We start from the raw sequence: 24643 nt of genomic DNA, 5'->3' as shown, positions 1-24643 counted from the left end.
TAAACACAACCAGCAGTTCTAAAGAAGTTAGTTTTCAATCTCGATTTAAGTGTACAGCTCCCAGTGGCTTCTAATATCGTAAGGAAGAGCGTTCCAGACGGCCACAGAAGTGCATCCGAATGCGGTGCGATGCGGTGACCGTCTTTGTTTGATGGCTGAGCCAATAGCCGCTACTGCTGCGAGGATGAGCGGCGGAGTTTGCGTGATGATGGGTTATTATCGCTGACAGCACTTGCCCCCAAATCCCATGTGGGCTACACGGGGCACCATTGTGTGTGTACTGTGCGTGTCTCTGTATCAAACGATGATCGTCACAATCGTCAGACACTTTGTTGTGCGTCGACTTGAATGTGGAATGTCCACGAGGACTCGGCGGGGCTGGCTTGAGCAGGAAGCGTCCGTCACTGCACGGGTGTAGTTGGCGATTGTGATCTCTGCTTGCTGCCTTCTGTGTCTGGTGCTGCCGCATATTTGTCCAGGAATGTGTGCGTGTGTACAGAGCGTGCGTACAGAGCGTGCGTACAGAGCGTGTGGGAGCGTAAGTGGGCGAGTCGGTGAACAAGTGAAGTCAACGAGTCAATAAACGAACGAGTAGCCGACTATCCAAGTAGCTGAGTGTTTGAGTGAGTGAGTGTTTGAGTAAGTGAGTGAGTGATCGAGTGAGTGATCGAGTGAGTGAGATGTTGAGCAAGCGAATCAGAGATGGAGCGAACGACTGAGCGGCTGAGTGCGCGAGTGATTGAGTCGTTGAGTAAATGGGTGAGCTCAGGCTTCGAGTGAGCGACTGTTGGGGCCCGGCTCTCGACTCTTAACGCAGAGTCTGATTCCTCGTGCACCAAGTCCTCGTTCAACGCGGTAGATGCGTTCCTGCAAAGTGCGGCGAGACACCACCACGTGAGATGCCACCACGTGAGATGCCACGCACACCGCGCAGTGACAAGGCGGGACAAGTAACTGGGAGTACACCGCCACCGCCACGTTACCGTTCCACTCCGCGTTGTGACGTCACACTCCAGGCTCGCTCACGCGTTGTGACGTCACACACCAGGCTCGCTCACGCGTTGTGACGTCACACTCCGGGCTCGCTCACGCGTTGTGACGTCACACTCCGGGCTCGCTCACGCGTTGTGACGACACGCGGGTTCCGCGTCGTGTGGAAATCGTTCCCTCGTGGTAGAACTGTGCACAGTGGAAACGCTCTGTCGCGTGAACAGCGGCCACTCGTTAAGCGAAGTCCATTTGCGAGGATTTCGTGCGTGCCGGTGAACGTCGTGGCTGGGGCGTCCCGCATGCTGCAGGTGGTGGTGGAGGAGGAGGAGGTGGAGGAGGTCGAGAGGGGCGGGTGGAGCGCTCCGACGTGCTCAAGGACACGGCGATCCGCGCGTCGGTCCGCGACGACCGCAGCTGGATCCGCAACATGGGCGGCTACGACAACACGGACAGGTACAACCACACCGCCCCGTCACACCGCCCCGTCACACCGCCCCGTCACACCGCCCCGTCACACCGCCCCGTCACATCCTCCAGCCACACCGCCCCGTCACATCGCCCCATCACATCGCCCCGTCACATCCTCCAGCCACACCGCCCCGTCACATCGCCCCATCACATCGCCCCGTCACATCCTCCAGCCACACCGCACCATCACACCGCCCCGTCACATCGCCCCGTCACATCCTCCAGCCACACCGCCCCATCACATCGCCCCGTCACATCCTCCAGCCACACCGCACCATCACACCGCCCCGTCACATCGCCCCGTCACATCCTCCAGCCACACCGCCCCATCACATCGCCCCGTCACATCCTCCAGCCACACCGCCCCGTCACACCGCCCGGCCACACCGTGCCGTCACACCGCCTCGTAATCCCAAGCCTCGGTCACCACACGCCACTCACCACAATACTGTCACCACTCCCCACGCCGCACTCCACTTTCAAAACCATTCGCCAAACCACACTCACCACACCACTCTCACCACAATATATTCACCAATCTCCACTCAATACACACTCCCAACAGACCACTAACCACGCTCCACTCACCACACCACTCGCCACGCTACACTCACCACGCTACACTCACTGCACCACTCACCACACCACACCACTCACCACATGTATGCAAATAAAATTATCCCTCGCGCGACCCTCTTCACGAGAGAACGGCCCGCAGAAGTGGACATCGCAGAGCGACTTCTGAGACCCCCTTCCCGTGCCCCCCCCCCCCCCGGTCCACACGGCAGGGGGCTCCGCACTCCCTCGCCGGCTGCACGCAGAGTGATGCTCTCCGCCCCGTAGTGGCAGTAAAACCGAATGCATTATTTTAATTCTCAGAGCTGGAATCTTAATTGACTCGAACAGGAATTTATATGGAGAAGTGATCTGAGTTAAATATTAACTCTAAAACACGAAACGCCTCGCGTCGATGAGATCAAACGGAAGACTCCGAGCTTCGATTCGCCAAACCCCGCACTGTGACCAGCGTGGCGAAGTATGGTCAAACAACGCCCAGGGTTGACGTGGCACGGGAAGGGCTTCATACAGCAGTGGAATGACAACGGGCCGTGAGTTGTTGTTGCTGTTGTTGTTGCTGGTGCACGGCGATGGTTTGCGATGTTGGGGATGGTTGAAGTCACTAAATGAATAGGCAGACGATCATCCTCCTCCTCCTCCACATCTGACCCCCTCCACATCTGTCCCTGTCTCCTCGGTCCAGTTAGCAGAGTGGTGCTGGATAAAACCACATTTGCGAATGCGATTTGCGACATTGATGCTTAACCGTGTATCGGTAGTTCGACTTCAAGTTGCTATATTATTGAGGTTGCCGTATGCTGTTGTGGTGAGGTCTAGGGGCTGTTGTTGTTTTGCGGCCTCGCCCAAGCTTCAGCTTGCTGTTGAGACACCGCCTAACGCCATCATCACGGCCATCATCACGGCCATCATCACGGCCATCATCACCGCCATCATCACCGCCATCATCACCGCCATCATCACCGCCATCATCACCGCTGCTGCTGCCGCTGCCTTCCTGCTGCTCTGCGGTTCCTTCTCCTGGCGCCTCCAAGTCGCCCCCCCTCCCCCTAAGTCGCCCCCCCTCTCTCCCCAAGTCGCCCCCCCCCCTCTCTCTCACCCCAAGCCCCCCCCCCCCTCTCTCAACTCTCCAAGTCGTCACCGAGGGCCGCGTGGTGGCGAGTGACAAGTTGACGTTTTCTGCACCGTTGACACAGAAATCGTCTCTCCCATTGCCGACATAACACGGGGGAGGTGTTTTAAGATGTTTCAAACGCCAAATCGGCACACGCCGCGATCGCAAGGCATCGTTACGTCTGTGTAGTAGGTTCAAAGAGACTTGGACGACGTAGTCGGATGCACACTTATTTATTAACCGTTCCACTCTATACAGGCCAAGGTATACAACACTCGAAGGGGTATCGGCCCCTTCACCCGTCTAACAGGGGGATCCCACTATCTCTAACCCGGCTAGCCTACTCCCAGGTCCTCCACTACAGAGCTAGGGGAGGCTAGCTGACCCAGCTCTGGCCAAGCTGGGATCACGGCACCCTGAGTCACCAGACTGGCTCTTCAAGAACATCGGCTCTGGGCTCTCGGGGCCACGCCACTGGCTTGCCCTGGTCGGTCCTTAGAAGGACGGCGATCCAGGGGAGTCCCAGGGCCTATCTAGCCGGTCTTCGCTCTTCACTGGTTTAAGCTGAACACTGAACCCCGAGCCCACCGGCTCACCGCCTTATATAGCAACTCCCCCCCCGAGGGGTGGGGCCGTGGGGGATCACAGCGCCGTTTCAGCCTCCCAGGCTAAACGATGCGGACGTGGATGTAAGCATCCTTCCGCGTGCGGGCATAACCACCCCTGGTGTGTTTGTTCGCCCTCCCGTAACACCTCTACATCTGCATTAACCACCACGCATCGTCACGCTCGTGCTGAAACATGCCAACAAACTCGCTCCCGTAACAAATGTAACGCATTGCCTTTGAAACCACTTCACACCCTCCTGTGATATTGCCGAAAAGGGGGCGAAGCCGATTGATGTTGTCATCGCCTTGATGCTACGGTGAATCCTGTACGTCCTAAATGCGTCTTATTATTTCCAGCGCTTCGAATGGAAGGAACCTCCTCGGAAGAAGATCGCTGACTTTGCCCGCCCACCGGTAACTCCTCCGCCTTTGCTAAACACGACGGCTTCGGGAAAACTCGACGCTAATTTTGCTTTTGCAACGTAATCAACGGCACGTGGAAGGGAGAGCGGCTCGCAATCCTCAGGTCCGTGAGTTCGAATCCTGCTTTGGCTGGTTCACTCGGCCAATCCTTGGAATGTCTGGCCAACAGCCGGTTCCACGACGTGGTCTTGTTTAGCTACGGGAGGAGGAGGAAACCAGAGAACCCGTAGGCGAAACCCCACGCAGAGCAGGGCGAGAGAATACAAACTCCACTCACTCTCACTCTATACAACAGGGTGAGATCGTACAAACTCCACTCACTCTCACTCTCTATACAACAGGGTGAGATCGTACAAACTCCACTCACTCTCACTCTATACAACAGGGTGAGATCATACAAACTCCACTCACTCTCACTCTCTATACAACAGGGTGAGATCATACAAACTCCACTCACTCTCACACTCTATACAACAGGGCGAGATCATACAAACTCCACTCACTCTCACACTCTATACAACAGGGTGAGATCATACAAACTCCACTCACTCTCACTCTATACAACAGGGTGAGATCGTACAAACTCCACTCACTCTCACTCTCTATACAACAGGGTGAGATCGTACAAACTCCACTCACTCTCACTCTATACAACAGGGTGAGATCATACAAACTCCACTCACTCTCTCACACTCTATAGTCTATACAACATGGCGAGATCATACAAACTCCACTCACTCTCTCACTCTGTACAACATGGCGATATCATACAAACTCCACTTATTCTCTCACTCTGTAGAACAGGGGAGATCATAAAACTCCACTCACTCTCACTCTATACAACATGGGCAGAGATCATACAAACTCCTCTCACTCTCACACTCTGTACAACATGGCGATATCATACAAACTCCACTCACTCTCTCAGTCTATACCACAGGGGCAGAGAATACAAACTCCACTCACTCTCACACTTTATACAACATGGCGAGATCATACAAACTCCACTCACTCCATACAACAGGAGCAGAGAATACAAACTCCACACAGAGGCGCCCAAGTTTGGAATTGAACCCAGGCCCTTCTCGCTGTGAGGCGTGGATGTTACCACTGTACGCCAACCCTGCCGCCCAGAAGCCAGTGTGTGGTCCAGCCATGAATTAATGTTACTGGGAGAGGGCGGTTGAGATGGTTCCTTGGTGGTTTGATAACTCGACGTTTATGAAACTCCAGTGACGGTAGCGGGGACGTGTGGTGCCTCGTGCGCGTGCGAAAGAGAGATTCCGCGTCGTTGACACTTCGCTGATGAATTGAATCCTCAACGGCGACAGCAGGAGCTCGGAGGAGCGATCTCTCCCGGAGAGGTGCGAGTCGACCGACAGCTCCGACGACGAGGCAGGCTCACGCGCTCCAACGCGGTAAATAGCATCAGCATCAGCAGCATCATTAGCATCATCATCATCCACAGCAGCAGTTGTGGCAACAGCAGTAGCATCATCGTCGTCGTCGTCGTCATCGGCGATGAGCGACTTGTGAACGTGCGGTGACGCTGCCTGGTTGTTTTTGATTGCTGCAGCATCTACTCGGTGGAGGGCACCCAGAAAAAAATCGCAGGAGGGCAGCAGCTGCAGCAGCAGCAGCTGCAGCAGCAGCAGCTGCAGCAGCCACCCAATGCAGTGACCACAAGTGGACAGAGGTGAGAGGGTGTTTGTTGAGGTGCTCACAATGGCCATGCAGAGACTCTGAGGGTGTCGAGCTCTGGGCCTGGGTGCGTGCCCCTCGCTTCGAGGGGTTCACAATGGCCACGCTTCTTCCATAAGTCGCTTCAGAAATGGGTGCGACTCCGTGTGGCACGGTGCTCTTGCGACGCACGGGCTCGCTGTGCAGCTCGCAGGAAGCCACCTCCGCCACGCCGCGCGCTCCGGCACGGTTTCAATCCCACACGTGGACAGACAATTCGGCTGTCGTGCCCGATCGCTACTGCATTTGCTTGTGAGAATTCTTCTTTAACTCTGTGCGAACTGAAACAATCAAGTCCATTGTCCCATTCAGCGCTCGTGCAGCACGTGGCCATTTGTTTAGTTTCACCTCTATCGGGTGGTGGAGGGCTACACAACACAAATCTGGTGGATCGTTACTCCGTGGACTAACCCGAACACCGACGCTGAATCGTTACTGCCGGTGGTGGTGGTGGGCGTGTGGTGGTGGTGGTGGTGGTGGTGGTGGACGGGTGGTGGTGGTGGACGTGTGGTGGTGGTGGGCCTGTGGTGGTGGACGTGTGGTGGTGGTGGTGGGCGGGTGGTGGTGGTGGTGGTAGGCGTGTGGTGGTGGTGGTGATGGTGGTGGGCGGGTGGTGGTGGTGGTGGTGGGCGGGTGGTGGTGGTGGTGGTGGGCGGGTGGTGGTGGTGGTGGGCGGGTGGTGGTGGTGGTGGGCGTGTGGTGGTGGTGGTGGTGGTGGGCGGGTGGTGGTGGTGGTGGTGGGCGGGTGGTGGTGGTGGTGGTGGGCGGGTGGTGGTGGTGGTGGGCGTGTGGTGGTGGTGGTGGTGGTGGGCGGGTGGTGGTGGTGGACGTGTGGTGGTGGTGGGCCTGTGGTGGTGGACGTGTGGTGGTGGTGGTGGGCGGGTGGTGGTGGTGGTGGTAGGCGTGTGGTGGTGGTGGTGATGGTGGTGGGTGGGTGGTGGTGGTGGTGGTGGGCGGGTGGTGGTGGTGGTGGTGGGCGGGTGGTGGTGGTGGTGGGCGTGTGGTGGTGGTGGTGGTGGGCGTGTGGTGGTGGTGGTGGTGGTGGGCGTGTGGTGGTGGTGGTGGTGGGCGGGTGGTGGTGGTGGTGGTGGACGTGTGGTGGTGGTGGTGATGGTGGTGGGCGGGTGGTGGTGGTGGTGGACGTGTGGTGGTGGTGGTGGTGGTGGGCCTGTGGTGGTGGTGGTGGGCGGGTGGTGGTGGTGGTGGGCATGTGGTGGTGGTGGTGGTGGTTGGCAATGCTGCGCTACCAACCCGGCGACCCGAGTTCGATTCCCGCTCACGGCCACCAACACCGGTGACGATTATCTGAACCGGTCCCGGGCCTCCCTTATGGACTCGGCTTCAAATGAGTACCGCTGTCGCTGTGTGTAGTAAACATCTCCCCCTCGTGCGCCACAGCGCCGGCCTTCACAGGTGCTACTCGCTAACGGCACTCGCCCCAACAGTCTGTTGAGGCTTTACCGAGGGGGGGGGGGTCTTTGTTTGGTGTGTGGTGGGCACGTTTTTGTGGCGGGCAGCGCAGAAACGGAGGCCGACGTGGCGGACGGGCAGGAGTCGCGCATCTCTCCCTCCGTGACGCGCGCTCGCTTCCACAGGTGACGGCACGCCCGTTCGCGATCGCGATTCAATTAAAACATCGACGGGACGGTATAAACATCGTTCGTGCCGCGGCGTCTGCGCCGCTAATATTGTCACCGTAGGTCTGTTTTCTAAACCGACTGTGACCTCGTCGTAACCGGCGGCTCGGATCCGTTTACAAACACTCGGCCCGAGGCGAACTTCGCGCTGCAGGGAAGTTGTTACTTGACGTCGACTTGCGTCTTGCAAGATTGTCTCTTTCCCCACGTGACGCGGATGTTTTTTTGTTCTAATCGCTGTTTTCTGTGTCGTCGTACTTTATTTTCTATTTTTAGTTTTTAGCTTTTTGGTCATTTGGTAAAACCCACCCAGGTTCGCTCTGGCAAATGGGGATTCCCATCCAGGTCTTTTGAACTCGACTTGACCCGGTTCGTCTTTGTTCGTTCCCGTCTCGGGCGAGCCCCGTGTCCTCCCGCGCCTTGTCAAGCACCGGTGTTGACCAAAACATCCCAAATATAGGTCCACAGAGCTCGGGCAGTGGTTGCCGCCGGTGCCGGCTGCCTTGCCGCTCATGTGCGGGGGTTCCCACGCCTCACGCTCTCCCCTTTGTGCAGCTTCCAATTTAGAGATTATTATTTTATTTGCAAAGTCTGGTCTTATTCATGCAATCAGTTTTGTCTGAACTGTGTAATTGAGTAGCGTCTCCTCCGTACTATCTATGTCTTCTGCTCTGCCAGTCTGCTCCATGCTGCCTGGTCTCGTCTGCACTCGTGGTCTGTTGCGTGTGCTGACTCGTTTCTGCATTTTCAAGTAAATTGTCTGCGCTGTTCTGTCCCGTTCCATCCATCTTGTTTGACACGCAAAGACAAAGATCCTCCGTGTAGCCTTAACAGACTGTTGGGGCAAGTGCTGTTAGCGAGCACCCAGTGAAGGCCGGCACGACACACGAGGGCCAGCAACACAACCGGCTGACTTTCTCTCCCCAGTGACGAGGTTTACGCACCGCACCGGGTAGTCGCTTGAGGCCGAGTCGACCTAGAGGAGGCCCAGGACCGGTGCAGGTAATCTAACTGGGGCGTGTTCGTCTGCGCCACCCCTTGCCCCGTTTGCTCGCCGCCAGCAGGCCGCCGTCCAAGAGCAGCAGCCTGCCGAGAAGTCTGATCCCTCCGGGCGGCGCCAGGGGCGGCTCCGACAGGTGCCGTCACGAACGCTCTTCAACCCGCGCCGCGCCGCACGCACGCAGACTAAGGCTCCCCGTGCGCCCGCCAAGGGTGGCACGGCGCGCGAGGGGTGGGCGATGTTTGCACACGGCACCGGGTACTCGTTTGAGCTGATTGGACTTGCCTACGACTGGTACCAGCGGTGCCAAGATCGGCCTCTGTGGAGGAGGCTCGTGAAGGATGCTTTTGGGTCATAGGATGGAGCGACAATGAAGGGCAGAGGAGTGGTGCTTGCAACAACGAGCAGAACACCGGGCGGATAAAACACGGTAGGGGGGGCACAGGTGGTTGCATTTGGAAGTCATCTCGGTCAACCCATGGCACCTGCTTCTGTCCGGTGACCTGCCAGTGAGCCTTCGATACTTCACGTGGCCTCAAGGTGCACTTTGCCTGGCTCAAAATGCCGTGGTGATATCATCACCTCCTATAGTCTGTAAAGGCTATACGGGGGGGGGGGGGTGGTCGTTGTTTGTGTGTGTGCCTTGTGTGTAGCCGTGTGTAGCCGTGTGTGTGCCCGTGTGTGTGTGTCCACGTGTCTGTGTCTACCCGTGTCAAATCGCAGCAGCCTGGGCTGTATGTCACTTCTGCGAGTCCTTTAGGCAAGGAACATGGGGCAAGTTGTAACAGTGATCGCTGTTCGGCATCTCTGCAAGCGAATGACTTGTCTCGATAAATCACTCCGTGCATTCCTCTCCGAACCTGTTGGGTCCGGAGGTAGGAGGAGGAGGGGGAGATGTACATTCGTTGGCATGAACTCATCACCGGTCGTTTGCATGCAACCACACTCTGCGAGAGATCTAAATGGAAGATGTTAAACAAATCTGAAAATAATATGGCGATGTGATCACGGGGACGAGCAGGGTTTAGGAGGAGCTGGGCGGGTGGTAGAGTTGCAACACTCGTGCCTCGCAGACAGAAGGGCCTGGGCTCGATTCCTGACCAGGGCACCTCTCTTTGTGGAGTTTGTATGTTCTCGCCCTATCCTGCAGAGCGTGAGTGAGTGAGTGTGTGAGTGTGTGTGTATGTTCTCCCCCTGTCCTGCAGAGTGTGAGTGAGTGTGAGTGAGTGAGTGTGAGTGTGTGTGAGTGAGTGTGAGTGTGTGTGAGTGTGTGTGAGTGTGTGTCAGTGTGTGGAGTTTGTATGTTCTGACCCTGTCCTGCAGAGTGTGAGTGTGAGAGTGTGAGTGAGTGTGTGAGTGGGTGGAGTTTGTATGCTCTCCCCCTGCCCTGCAGAATGTGAGTGTGTGAGTGTGTGAGTGTGTGTGTGTGAGTGGGTGGAGTTTGTATGCTCTCCCCCTGTCCTGCAGTGTGAGTGAGTGAGTGTGTGTGTGAGTGTGAGTGAGTGTGTGAGTGAGTGTGTGAGTTGGTGTAGTTTATATGTTCTCTCCCCTTGTCCTGTATGGGTTTCCTCCGGCTACTCCGGTGACCACCCATAGCTGAAGAATACACAAAACCTAACGAGTGTTGAGCAAATATCCCAATGAGAAAAACAATTACTCAATTAGGGTCACGTGCAGCAGGCAGGCACGTCGCCCACGACTGTGGAAACTTTGGCAGCCGCCCCTCGTGAGAGCGGCGAGCCTTGAGATGGGTAATCCAGCGTGGGACATCTGTGATCGAAAAAGAGCTTCATAGCTCATCGGATTCCTCCAGTCTAATGATTCTGATTCTGATGTTAAACATTTTTGTGTGTTTCTCTGCTTATTGGTGGCCCTCCAGACCATGAAACGTGGCAGGTTGTTGATGCTTCACCACAGGAATGACTTTGCGAGGTGGCGCGTTTATCAACGCAGGGTCCTGGACTGAGAGCTCTTCTGGACCCCTCTCCTCCCCCGCACTCCCCTTTGGGAAGTTGCTCAGGTCGACCTCGGATAGATCTCCTCGGCCCCCTGCCACGGAAATGTGGAATTTCCATCGCAGGGCCACCAATGTGTCTAACTCACGGCCCTAGCTCCTCGTTTTAGCCGTTAGTTGAATTGGCTTGTGATTGACGACCGTAGACAAAGCCAACATCGGTTTGTCGTGAGTTTGCAGTGCTTGGGGGGGGGGGGGCGTGTTCCCCATAAATCTATGGAACGTGTCTGGACGCGTCGAGCATTTGATTTACCATTACTATTATAATATTCCATTTACTGCAGCCAACGGCAACACAAACTGGTTTTGTCAGTCAATTGGTCTGGAGGGGGGTGGGGGGGTAGACGATGAGATGCGATGGCAGAGGAGGGGCGAGCACACTGGCCCTGCCACCCCAGAGGTCACCGTAAGGAACTGAACGATGATGTAAGGGTCCTAAATCCTCCCCGTCACCACCACGTCTCTCCACGCAGCAATCAACTGGCACCGCACAATCGGCTGTGAAGTGCGGTGAGGTGTGAGTACGCCCTCCTCTTGCGAGACACGGATGTACAATCGACTCTCGATTATCCACATGCGGTTTATCCGCTTTGTGGATTAGACGCGCACCAAAGATTTTGACGTAAATTAATAACTCGTGGATTTTCCCTTAAGCCCCAAATTAATAATCTAAGAATAGTTGAACGTTGTTATTCTTGGAAATGTGTATCACAAGTCATGTGCCTAAACCGAACAATAATGGTGCATCTGGTTAATCCGAAATCCATGTGATCACCCCTACAGTACAGTAGTTGCATATATTTACAACAGTGGGCGGAGTTTGATGTTGATTGGCGTGGCTCTGCTGTCATCCACTGAGTGGGTCGAGTCTTCTGGACTTTGTTAATAAGATCAACACATTCTTGACTACAATTTTTTATTTTGTTCGTTAACAAACTAAATTTTCTTAACTTAAACATAATTTATACCTACACGAGTCCTTTTTGGCATAGAGATCCACAGAAAATGTTTCTATTTATGAATCGTCTGCGATTTTAAATTATCTGCGGCCGTCCTCCCCATCATTAGCGCAGATAATCGAGAGTCTAAATGTTGTCCTTCTTTGGCACCGTGCATAGCCAACCGTGCTCATCAGAGGATCAGAGGCGAGCTGATCGGTCTGGGCGAGGAGAGCGCTGGACAGAGATTCAGCCGGCGGGATGGCCTCTCCCGGCTCGAGGGGCATCAACACCCAATGCCAAATTCACTTCCTGAATCGTTCAGAATCCATCCCTCTTGCTGTACCGCCATACCGTAGCTTAGTTCAAGGTACAATAAAGACAATGACAAAGATCTCCTGTATAGCCTGTAACAGACTGTTAGGGGCAAGTGCTGTTAGCGAGTAGCACCTATGAAGGCTGGAACGGCCCATAAGGGGGGTGGGTGGTCAACACCACGCCCGGCCGCCTTTGTCTCCCTAGTGGCGATGTCTACACCACTGCTACAAGCCGCTGGGTCGCGGGCCGCTGTGACTGGCGCCTTGACGGACACTGCTGCCCACTGCACTGCAGTAACACCACGGGGGCAGTCGACTGGGGGCTCACGAGGGGGGGCGGGGGGGGGGGGGTCACATGGGGTGTCACGTGGGGTCCGAGGAGCCTGTTGGAGTGGCTGGGAGAATCGGCTCGCAGAGACATTGTGAAGAAGCCCAGATCGTCGAGATGACGGAGGTGGCAACAAGAGATGAGAGTGGAGATGAGTCTCATTCTCTTGTATTTAGTTTGGTGTCCCCCCCGCGCACCTCCGGTTAACGCGGTTGGCTACGTACGGTGCAAAAGAAGTTCTACATCCATACATAGTAGTCACATGTACACACGTTAATTAAACTTGTGGGCTTTCGCAACCAACATTATGTATTGGAAAGTATTTTGGGTTAGCTCACGTAAATATAATTGTGTCGTAAACTCCCCTCCACCCGACACAACCAACTCGTACGGTTTGTCACGTGAACAAAACGTGCCAATTCGTGACTGCTTGAGCACACCGCTTGTGTGCTGGAGAGTAAACCCACAACAACATATCCAATTTGAGTTAACGACGTTTCTATGGCGATTAACAACAACAACCAGCCTCATTGCACGTCATTAGCCATTAAACTGGTCGCCGTTTCTAAAGTGGAATTTTAATCACGAAGGCACCGAATGCTTCGTTTCTCATTTTAAACGGCAAAACGTTCACGTGCGCTCACGCCAATTTTTGAGGTGGAGCGGCCTCCATTAGAGGGCAGAGCAAGAGGGGGTTGCATCTTCGTGGTACTGACCACACACCTCCCTCCTTGCCTCCTCCCTCTCTCCCCTCTCTGCCTCCTCCCTCTCCCCCCCCCGCTCCCCTCCCCACCTCACTCTGTGTGTTGTGATGCAGCCCCGATGCCAATGTGGTCATCCAGAAGAGGAGCACCAGCGTCCTGTCGTCGTCATCGGCGGCAGCGATGCCTCCGGCTCACGGGTGAGACGCAGCGGCTCCTCACCGCGTCGGGGCCACGTGCCGCTCACTCGCGTCATGGTGGTCGTGGTGGTGGTGGTCGTGATGGTGGTCGTGGTGGTCGTGGTGGTGGTCGTGATGGTGGTCGTGGTCGTGATGGACGTCAGTCGGAGAGGTACCAGAGAGGTCTGGTGCCGCGTGAGGAGACGCCGCCCCCCCCCCCCACGCCAATTCTGCCAGAGCAACTCGATGTAGCGCTGCGATTCTCCCCACTACCTTCCCTTCCCCTGCTGGGAGCGAGAGATACGCGCAGAACTGGACTGGAGTAGGGATTAGGAATGATGATCCTAACAACGGCCGATATGGAGCCCTCCTCCCACTGGCAGTTTTCCCATCCATACACTCAACAGGTGTAAACACCCCAGGTGTAAACACCACAGGTGTAAACACCACAGGTGTAAACACCACAGGTGTAAACACCACAGGTGTAAACTCCACAGGTGTAAACTCCACAGGTGTAAACACCACAGGTGTAAACTCCACAGGTGTAAACTCCACAGGTGTAAACACCACAGGTGTAAACTCCACAGGTGTAAACACCACAGGTGTAAACACCACAGGTGTAAACTCCACAGGTGTAAACACCACAGGTGTAAACTCCACAGGTGTAAACTCCACAGGTGTAAACTCCACAGGTGTAAACTCACCAGGTGTAAACTCCACAGGTGTAAACTCCACAGGTGTAAACTCACCAGGTGTAAACTCCACAGGTGTAAACTCCACAGGTGTAAGCTCCGCTATCAGAGCTCCAGTGAGGCGGTGGACGCATTCACGGCGACTAATATCACGTTCATCTCCCCGGCGTGGCAGTGTGTGGGGAAGGGGTAAAGTTGTCCTTGTTACCCCCCGTTCCCCCGTGTCCACCCAGCAGCGCGTGTAGGTACACGGCAGTCGATGGGGCAGGCTGCACGTGATGGGATAAAGTGTGGGGACTCGGACCCCCTTTCCAAACACGTCTGGCTGGTGTGCGAGAGTTCAGTAGAACCCCTCCTAACGACGGCAATTGGTTCTGTGAAACCGGCCGTGAAGTGATTTGGTCATTAAGTGATTATACTAAATACACGTTAAAGGCTTAATTCGTTCCGATAGCATCAAAAGTTACAATTTTTCACCCAAAAAACGTACTTTATAATATTTAAACAATGGATATTACATAAAGATGCTAGTAACATTATAAACACATAATATTAAAATAAACACGGTTATTCAATGTGTAGAGGTGATACGCGCTGGGATTAAGGATCGTATGCACAGTGTGTGATGATTGGCTGTGTAGGTGGTGACGCGCGCTGACGGTGGAGGATCAGGGGTCAGCGCGGGGTCGTGGGTTACGGGGTACTGATTGGCTGTGGACCGGTGACATGCTGAGAGGGAGTGACCGGGTGGCAGCGCGGTGGGATTGGTGGAGGAGTGTTAACACGCGCTGGGGAAACCGGATCGTAAAGAGAGTGCGTCGTGATTGGTTTATTAAGGAGCGATGCTCATGCTGAATGTACGCATCAGCTCCGCCTCTCGTGAGCAGGGGCTATAAAAGGGGATGCACACAGGCGTAAGGGCAGTGTGTAACCAGCGAAGAATGAAGACGGGGATGAAGACCTAGAGCCCTGCGGTACCTAGCCCCGCTGTCCTAAGGGGACCGGGACTCTGTGTAACTCAGAGGCGAGTGTAGTGTGTGTAGCCATAGGTCTACACGAGCCGAATGTACTGTTGTGTAGCCAGAGGCATAGGGCTTACACGAGTCGAGTGTATAGTGTAGCCAGAGGCATAGGGCTTACACGAGTCGAGTGTGTTGTGTAGCCAGAGGCATAGGGCTTACACGAGTCGAGTATATGGTGTGTAGCCAGAGGCCTAGAGCTTACACGAGATTAGTGGAGTGTGTCGGAGGAAGAAGGAAGACCACACGTTGTATTGTGATACCTGAAGGATTTAATAAAAGTGTGTTACCCGTCAAGAAGTTCCTGCCGTCAATTCGCATACTTCAAATGCATTAATTCATATTCACTGTACCTACAACAGCCGTCATTAACATGGGAATGGTCAGTAGCGAACACATTGGGCACTATTGAGGCACTACACTACACTATACACTACACTATACACTACACTATACACTACACATTGGGCTCTATGGAGGCACTACACCATACACTACACTATACACTACACTACTATACACTACACTATACACTATACATTACACATTGGGCTCTATTGAGGCCCATAGTTAAGCGATTAGTCGTTAACAGGGGGTGGTCGTTCAGAGGGGTTCTACCGTAGACTAAAATTCCCCTCCCAGAGCTCCCTCAAGTGAAGGCCGCTTCTGCCGGCAGTGGCACGAGCGCTCGAGCGGTGGCACGAGCGCTCGAGCGGTGGCAGGGCTGCGCCTTTTGCTGCCGTTTGCCACCGAGCTGGCGGTTGGCGAGGGAGGCTTGTTATGATGGAGGGGGGGTCAAGTGTGCGGTCAAATCTCGACCGAATACCGACACGGAAAATCAGGTGTTTTGTCGGAATTTCAGAGCTTGTTATTTTTTTAAATTGTTTACGAGACACAATTTCAATTATGTTGGTCAGTGGCGACCCAAGCGGCTCTGAGATCAGAAATACTGAGATGCTGAGTTCGTATCCAGGTTTTAGCCACTGGATTCTCAAGAGGAATGGGTTGATGGTCTCAGCCTGGCCACCAGTGACTTTCACACGGACCCATATACTTTATATATTAGAGGACCCACAGACTCAAACATAGAGACCCCGTAGACTTGCGTAGAGCCTAGGGGGTGGTTAAACTGGGCCTCTACGAGTATCTTCCCCTTTACAAAGTCCCTACAGACTTACATGGACATCTATAGACTAATGCAGAGCTGCACAAACCTGTATTGACTCACAAAGAGAAGGATAGATTCACCAAGATGCACATGCACTCGCACCCAAGGGCCGAGAGGTTCCCGTGGGCTGAGCTGTTGTTATGGGGAATTTGTTGATGGTCTCAGTCCGGCCGCCAACTCCTGCAACAAACAAAAGAACATCGCGTTGGGCGGGAGGGTCGTGGCACAGTGGTAAAAATTGCGCCTCGCAGCGAAAACGCCTGGGTTCGATTCCCGACTCAGGGAGTTTATATTCTCTCCCCTGTTCTGCTCTGGGTTTCCTTGGGGGTTGAACTGGTGAACAACGGACAGTGTTGAAATGGCAACATTACAGCCAGTTATGACTTAAATTGGTTGATAACGTCCTTGCAGTGATTGCTCACTCTGTACCTATCTTCTCGGTTAAAATTGTGTTTATGTCTGTATATATGGATGACTTGTTGATAACCCCCCATCGCATTAACATAACCTTCTCCGCCCTACATGTGGCCGCCTACCGTTTTTAATCCCTGACATTAACATAAGCTCCCCCGCCCATGCTGCCCCAGGGCCCTTGTGCCCCGCCCACTCCATTCTCACACTTGGGCTATGCCCATTTTAACCTTTATAAACAGTTTGCCTTTAGAGACCGCCCCCTCTTTCTTCTCCACCTGATGGCGACCGTTTGTGTTGCCACCGAAACGTCGTAGTTTTTTGTTATTTTCTTTGAACCTATCTACGTGACTTTACCGAAAGACCCAAATAATATGAATTCCTGCAGTCACGAAAGCTTTAAGTCAAGATTAATAATAAAAACCGTGTTCTGCTCGCAGTATTTGGCTTTATAAGTGTAACATTTGAGCAGCAAGGGTGGCTGGTTAATTTAGCAGCTGATTTTACCGACTCATTGTTTGTATGTGGAACTATGTTTGTTGAGCTTATTATGGACCGCACGTAGCCAACCGTGCTAATTGGAGGTGCAGGGGGAAGAACGACAAACTAAACACAAAAAGCAATTGAAAATAAATTAGTTTGTAAATCTAGATGATTTAAAAGTGCACAGTCTCCCATTGGCTTCCAAATATAGGAAGCAAGAGAGCGTTCCAGTCAGGCCGCAGAAGCGCATCTGAAAACGCCGCGTGATGCGGTGACGACCGTCTTTTGTTCGACGGCTGAGCCAAAAGCCGCTGCTGCTGCGACGATGATGACCGGAGTTCGTGTGACGACAGGTTGCATGGCATCATCAAGTCTGCATTAACCACACACATCTTCATGCTTTGTAGTGTAACATGCAAGCGAATTCGCTCTGATAATTGAAACGCATTGTCTTTCAGACCGATCTTTGAAACCGATTGAACATCTTAACATCCTCCACTGTAATATGTTTTCATCACTTTGATACCGGCCAAAAAGATATAACTATTCAATCCCCGAGCTATTAACACTTTGATATTTTGCTTTGCCTCTATGCCGCTCGCGTTTTGGTATTGTTCTCTGGTGGTCTAACACCGGCGGTGAGACACGGCAGTAGAGGAGGCTGCGGCCTTGGCGTAGGCCAATCGGTTGTCATGACAATACATTACATTATTATGAAAGCGCGTTTGTTTGCATGTTTTACCATGAGCATGATGTGTGGTTAATGTAGACTTGAAACATCTTAAAACACCACCTGTGTTATTGCCAGAAAGGGTTCAGCCGTTTGTTCTTATTTATAAAAACTTGGCACACAATCGGAGCTGGGCCAATCGGCGGATTAAGTAGATCGATCGACAACAAACGTTCAGCAACGAGGATAGGTGGTCCACCCGCAAACAGTCTGGGGAGGTTACGTGGGCGGGGGCACCTTTGTCTTTATCTTTATCCCCGTGTGGTTTTGGGGCACCAGGAGCAACGCCTGGCGGAAGTGCTCTCGTTGCGGCTCGTCGCTCGGGAAGCGCACGGCCTTCATCCTCGAGTACCTGGGCCTCTACTACCACGAGGAGTGCTTCAAGGTGCTTGCAGGCAACACTCGCAGGCACTAACACACAGAGACTAACACACAGAGACTAACACACATAGACTAACACACACGGGCACTAACACACAGGCACAAACACAAAGACTCGCATCAATACTTGCTCTCACAGACACACAGACAACATCTTCTTGGTTCTTTCGGTAAAGTCACGTAGAATGGAAACAATAAAAATAATAAAATAAAACATAATAAAATAATTCTCACGACGTTTCGGCCACAACGCAAGCAGCCGTCATCAGGTGAAGACCAGGTCTGTCGGGGAGACAGCGTCTGCAGCAACATTGGTTCAACACGGGCAAATTCTGGACCAGTTTCGACATTCAGTGTACCATCAGCAGTTGGGCTTGCCCAAGCCCTTGCTCGTAGACAGACAGTTATTTTAAGCTTTCGTGACTGCAGGGATTCATCTTCTTGGTTCTTTCGGTAAAGTCACGTAGAAGGGAAGTAATAAAATAATAAAAATAAAACATAATAAAACAATTCTCACGACGTTTCGGCCACAACGCAAGCAGCCGTCCTCAGGTGAAGAATGAGACAATGCCAAGCTAGGAGCTTATATATAAGCTGCGTTGGAGGTGGAAGAAAGAGCGCCTTAACAAAAGAATGTGCATATGAAGAGGAATTTAGCATATACATGGAAAATGCGTAGGAGGTGGGCGGGGGGGTTTCAAAGTCATATTATGCCCATGCATTATGCAGGATCAACAGCACCAAGGGGGGGTGCAGGGATTAGCAGTAACAAAGGAAAGGAATGTTAATGATATGTAGCTGCAGTTACTCAACAACCACGTAGAAAACTAAAGTATAAACTACATCACCTGAGGACGGCTGCTTGCGTTGTGGCCGAAACGTCGTGAGAATTGTTTTATTATGTTTTATTTTTATTATTTTATTACTTCCCTTCTACGTGACTTTACCGAAAGAACCAAGAAGATGAGTTATTTTAAGGCAAGAACATATCAAAACCAGAGTTCTGCTCCCGTTGAACCAATGCTGCTGACAAAATGCACTCCCAGAAGGCCATGTGGCTGATGGGATGTGTCAAAGTACCCTTGTCTAGCGGCACAACTGCGGCAAGGAGGAGACTCGTCTGCTTATTTTGATATACAGTGAGCCCCTTGATTTACGATGCCATCGATTACGGATATTTCGATCACGGTCCGCCTCCCATAGGGTCCCATTGTTTCTTTTAACGATTCATTTTCGTTGAACGATGTGTTTACAATATTACACGACCGGCAATTTTGGCCAATCGGAGCATTCCTAAGTGAACTCTGCAGCATTCCTCAGCCAATCAGCGACGCCCTTTTGTGGGTGTTTTGGGGGCAACTGGCTGCTTGCTCTTCAATTCTAGATTTGAAGCTTTCGTGACTGCAATGATTCATACTCTTAGGTTTTTTCGGTAAAGTCACGTAGGTAAAAAATAAAAAATAAATAATAGAAATAATAGAAATAAAATAATAAATCACGACGTTTCGGAGGCAACACAAGTCTCCGTCATCAGGTGGGACCGTCACAGCTGAATTTACGGTCTCAAGTGAGCGCTGCTCATGGCAGCAGCTCTCTTGAGTACCTAATTATTATTTTATGTTCTTGGTTCTTTCGGTAAAATAATAAAAATAAAACATAATAAAATTATTTTATTATGTTTTATTTTTGTTATTTTATTACTTCCCTTCTACGTGACTTTACCGAAAGAACCAAGAAGATGAATCCCTGCAGTCACGAAAGCTTTAAATCGAAATTTATTATTTTATGCTATATTCATGCACCTTTTTACGCTCTTTATTCACTATTTATCCTTGTTTTTATTAATATTAACGCTTTAATATGTTCTTTAACGTTTACTCATTAAACTTGCATGTTTAAATATTATAAACTATGTTTTTAAGGCGACAAAGGTTAACTTCGTCTTGGAACAAATGAAGCCCGTAACAAGTTTTTCTATATTCGATTAACGATAATGTCAATGAATGATGGTTTTTGTGAAACCAAATTAATATCGTTAACCGAGGGAGCATCGTATTTATGCTCATAATTATTATTATTTTTATTCCCAAATCCATAACATTCCCACCTCCTCGACCCCGATTGGTCAATCAGTGCGCCAGCTGCAGCTGTTCCCTTGGCCACGTGGGTGACGGTCACAAGCTGCGCATCGTGGCCAAGAAGGTCAACTGTGACGCGTGCTACAAGAAGAAGATGGGTGAGTGTCCGGAGGGGGGCAGCCGTGACGGCGGCGATGCTGCGCACGTGCCGTGTGACACGGCACATTAACGGTTTAGCGACTCTGGTATTCGCGTCATGCTCGCAGCAAGCAAGGGCTATTGTGAAGGAAGGCACTCCAGTGGTCCCTCGGTCAACGATATCAATTGGTTCCACCAAAACCATCGTTCATTGAAATTATTGTTAATCGATGGCATTGTAAATCGACGGACCACTCCACTGTGTTTTACAGTCTGTAGTCGTTTTTGCAGTTAGGGGGGCGATTTTATCCTGTGTTATGCCAATTTGAGTATTTTCCGTGTAATTTTCAAAATGTGTCAAATTTGAACCGTGACGTGGGCACAAAATGGCTTCTCCGCTCTCGCGAGCGACTCCCCGGGAGCTTTGACTGATGCCCACGTCGTGTTCTACCGTCCATGCACCGGCAGCGTTAACCAGGGGCAGCCCACGGGATTGGAACCGTGAGCATCTGCCACAATCGCGAGAGTTCTTTTGAACATGCTTACAAATACCGTTTGTCGCCGAGGTCTGTGAATTGAATGTTATCCCAATTATTTGTTGTTGTTGCAGGTCTGTAAAAGCACTAACTTCGATGCCAAAATCGCCCGTCATCGAACGAGAACCCCGCATCAACCCACCGCCTGGCCACAGTCCAGCTTGCGCACATGGGTATTCACGTAGTCGTTGGGGGCCTACATTAGCACAATTGAATTATAACGAGGTATTCGAACATGCTTTAATCGATTAACATAACGTCTTACTTTTCATGACGCACGCATCGAATTGTGTGCTAAGGTTAGGATTTTGTCACAGAGGTCTTGGAGGTCACTGCTGGTCATGGAAATCGTAAAGTGAAGTGAAATGTTGGTTCGTGGCTGCAGACGCTCAGTAGATTTGGGTGCTTGATTCTTCTCAGAATTTCTGCAACGTCACGGAGCTGAAACCGGTACCGGTGCTGCTGTGGTTGCAATGGGAGGGGGTGTGGGGGTGGAGGCGGCTAGTGCTGTCCCTGGCAGGGGAATGTCATTCAACCACCCACCCACTCAACCACTCACCCACCCACTCAACCACTCATCCACCCACCCACTCAACCACTCATCCACCCACCCACTCATCCATCCACCCACCTACTCAACCACTCGCCCATCCACTCAACCACTCACCCACCCACTCAACCATCACCCACCCACAACAACCACTCGCCCAATCATTCACTCACTCACCCACTCAACCACTCATCCACCCACCCACTCTATCACTCATCCACCCACTCAACCACTCACCCACCCACTCAACCATCACCCACCAACTCAACCACTCACCCACCCACTCACCCATCACCCACCCACTCAACCACTCGCCCAATCATTCACTCGCCACACTACAGGTCCCACCTCATTCTCTCCGCATCTTCCCTCACACTGCTCCACTGTTGAAATTCCATATCCCGTCACCACCGTCGTCTCTGTCCCCCACAAGCTCCCACAATACCGACCTCGGCTCGATGCAAGAAAACGCGTTGCATTCTTTACCCCTTGACAACTCTGATAAAATAGTCCTGCTTGATGCCGACCGAGTTGATGTTTTGGACGTTTGTTCAGCAACCGTTAAAAAAATATAAAGACCGCCCACTCGAACTTTCAATTCTATTAAATCGATAAAACCATAACAAATAAGCCACTTGGTTTAAATTTGTTGAACTTTGAAACAGTTATGTTATTTTTTTACTTGATATACATTTATACAATTTGTGATTATCATTTTTAAGCAAGGCACCTTTCCCATTTTTCTGGGAACAATTTAATTTTTCCTGCAGCTTAGCCGTGGAATTTTAGGAAAATAAACCCCCCCCCCCCCCCGTGACAAAATCACATTCTTAGCGACGGTGTATGGAAGTGAAATGCTCGATGAGAAGTTGCCGTCGTGTCATATTTAGGGCCGCGTAGCAAGTGGAACGGTTTCAATCAGATGGAGTGCAAATAGGAAAACAACTATCTGAGCGAGAGTGAGTAAAAGACCGAGACGAAATGTCGCTCCCTAAATGTAACCGTGATTGCAAATCGTGACGACAAATTTGCTTGCTGGGGTGCGTGCAACGGTGATCGTGGCTAATTTTGAACGACAATTCACATTCTAATTGTGTAAAGTGTGAATGTCTATGACTCGCTCATTCCCTTCAGAGCGCCGAGTTGGTCGCTTCAATCCGACCGGGGTGGCCCAGCGGTGGAGCCAGGGGCTCCCAATCAGAAGGTCCGTGAGTTCAAATCCTGGTTGGCTGTTGATTTGGCCAATCATCCCTGGCCTCCTGGGGTCGATAAAATTCCGAACCACTTTGTGGGAAAGAGCAACACAGTTCTGGTTTCCCTATAGACTGGCGCTTGCCATATGAATATGGAATGTGCATCGCTGTGCTGTGACTCGGAGGTGCGCACTGGAAGCCTCGATGTGCATTTATCCAGGCAACCACTTTGGCTTTTTTTATGACGTACGTAGTCGGAGGGTCAATCTCGAGTGGAATCGTCATGCAATGTCAGTCGGTGGGTCTCGGCTCACTTCTCGGACCTTAGGCCCAGATTCTGTGTTGCTTGCGGGGAAACTAAAACTTACAAAAACATAAATATTAATATTTTTCCACCTTCGAGAGAAATGCCAAAGGATTATTTAATGTCAGATGTGTAATTATTGAGCAATTTCTAGCATAAACATTTGGCACGTCATGATGAATTCAATCATTGAAGTTGATTCTAATGGTTGTGATGCTTGCATTGATTCGTGCGTCAAAGTAGATTGTGGACCACTAATCCAGGTTATATTTGCGCGCTATACGCGTACGCGCAGTGACTTTCGGCTCGTGGAGCAAATTCAGCGGTACAAACGAGACGATACAAACGAGTCGGACAATCACTGATGGTACACATGAGACCGAGAATTCCAATGAGATGGTATCAACACAACGGATGGTACAGAGGGAATGGACGAGACCAGTTACACCGACCAGTACGAATGAGACGGTCCATATGAGACGGGCAATATAAAGAGAGACAATGTAAAGAGAGACCATATAAAGATAGACAAAGATTGTCAACCTATGAATTATATATTCTTAACGGGATTTAGTTTCGAGCAAATCAAACGGAATCACAATTGATTGAATTTTTAAATGCTTGTGGCTCTGCAAATGTAATCAAACGCAATCATTGTTACCCGCCCCACTAATATCAGAAGGGTTATTTTATGTATAGTGCAGTATCTTGGTGCTTTCAATTTTATTTCTTTCATATTAATGGTACAGATGGCATGAAATGAAGGTGGCCCTTGCATGGTTATATTGCCAGTCCCATTGCCACCATCAAATCCAGGTATTATCTATCCCGTTTCTGTGGGCACGACCACAATTTATCGCCTCTGCCTTTTCGATCAACGCACTCCCCACTTGCTCTCCAAGGTCGATGCGTTATTTTAAGCGGAGAAAGATTTGCGTAATCGTTCGTGTAAGTTTATCATTAATCTTGGTGCATATGGTGTCGCAGGGAAGGCGCTGCTGTGTTTTGCAGTATGGGGCTGCTGCTGCTGTGTGATCCCTAATTGAGTAATTTTCTGCGTCATTTTTTAAAATTGCTACATGTTGAACGTGACGCCGGCACGCGATGGCCAACTCGGTTTAGTCGGAACGTCGTGGGACGCGTAACGCGCTCCACCGCTGGAGACGACGCGGCACCCCGTACCTTGACCGCTTGGCACGCCCGCAGGGACAACCAGGGCACCCTGCTGGATTTGGGAACCGTGATCATGAATTGGCTCTCTTCTATTTCCCTTGGCCATAGTGTGCCGACCAGGCAAGGATTTCGCGGTAATGGAGAAATGCTCACGATGAAATGCCACGCAGTGTCCGGACGTGCTGGGACACGCGGCGCGTGCCACGTGCGCCGGGGGCTGCGTGCCACGTGCGCCGGGGGCTGCGTGCCACGCGCGCCGGGGGCTGCGTGCCACGCGCGCCGGGGGCTGCGTGCCACGCGCGCCGGGGGCTGCGTGCCACGTGCGCCGGGGGCTGCGTGGCGACGCTGTCGCAGCCTTTGGACCTCGTTCCCGGGGAGCGTTGCAGCTCAGCCGCAAAAAACAACAACCCTCTGCTGCCTGGTTGTTAAGAAATGCTATTTTGTTTATAAAATTAGCTCCGTAATTGTTCTCTTTGCCTTGTAGCGCACGGTAATATACAATACAGGGTTTGCTGTTGTGGGCAGTTTTGTGTCGTGTTCATTTTTAGATTAAGAGCCGTTTTTAAATCTCACCATTAAAAACGCTTTACATCGACAACGAAATACAGGCCACGATTGAAGAACCTCACGATGTAGGCTGCGTCGCGGGGCTCAAGATAAACGAGAGAAACAAAAGCCACCACGGTTACGGCAAGTTCGCAAATAAAAAAAAAGGGAAAATTCTTGTCGGAGCTCCTCCACTGGAACACACGGC

The 24643-nt window shown here is 51.8% G+C and overlaps 1 protein-coding gene across 6 annotated transcripts in view; it reads left to right on the top strand.

The window, feature by feature from the left end:
- The window catches only part of LOC133357652 (LIM domain only protein 7-like), a 30441-nt gene extending 6028 nt beyond the window's left edge, over window positions 1–24413 (top strand). For 2 of the 6 annotated variants that reach the window (XM_061575728.1, XM_061575727.1), the window contains exons 4-13: window positions 1299–1443; window positions 4114–4170; window positions 5511–5597; window positions 5756–5875; window positions 7437–7514; window positions 8618–8692; window positions 12971–13054; window positions 17816–17921; window positions 20051–20153; window positions 20744–24413. In XM_061575728.1, the coding sequence (XP_061431712.1) occupies window positions 1299–1443; window positions 4114–4170; window positions 5511–5597; window positions 5756–5875; window positions 7437–7514; window positions 8618–8692; window positions 12971–13054; window positions 17816–17921; window positions 20051–20153; window positions 20744–20751 (863 nt within the window). In that variant the 3' untranslated portion in view covers window positions 20752–24413. The remainder of the gene's footprint in view (window positions 1–1298; window positions 1444–4113; window positions 4171–5510; window positions 5598–5755; window positions 5876–7436; window positions 7515–8617; window positions 8693–12970; window positions 13055–17815; window positions 17922–20050; window positions 20154–20743) is intronic. The other 4 variants (XM_061575730.1, XM_061575729.1, XM_061575731.1 and 1 more) reach the window with 4 other exon arrangements.
- The last annotated feature ends 230 nt before the right edge of the window (window positions 24414–24643 follow it).

The sequence above is a fragment of the Lethenteron reissneri genome, chromosome 59 (genome assembly GCF_015708825.2).
Source record: "Lethenteron reissneri isolate LAM-NWPU_2019-01 chromosome 59, ASM1570882v1, whole genome shotgun sequence".
In the NCBI taxonomy this organism is placed as follows: Eukaryota; Metazoa; Chordata; class Hyperoartia; order Petromyzontiformes; family Petromyzontidae; genus Lethenteron; species Lethenteron reissneri.
The sequence above is the reverse complement of the archived record's forward strand: the minus strand, read 5'-3'. Positions and strand labels throughout refer to the sequence as shown.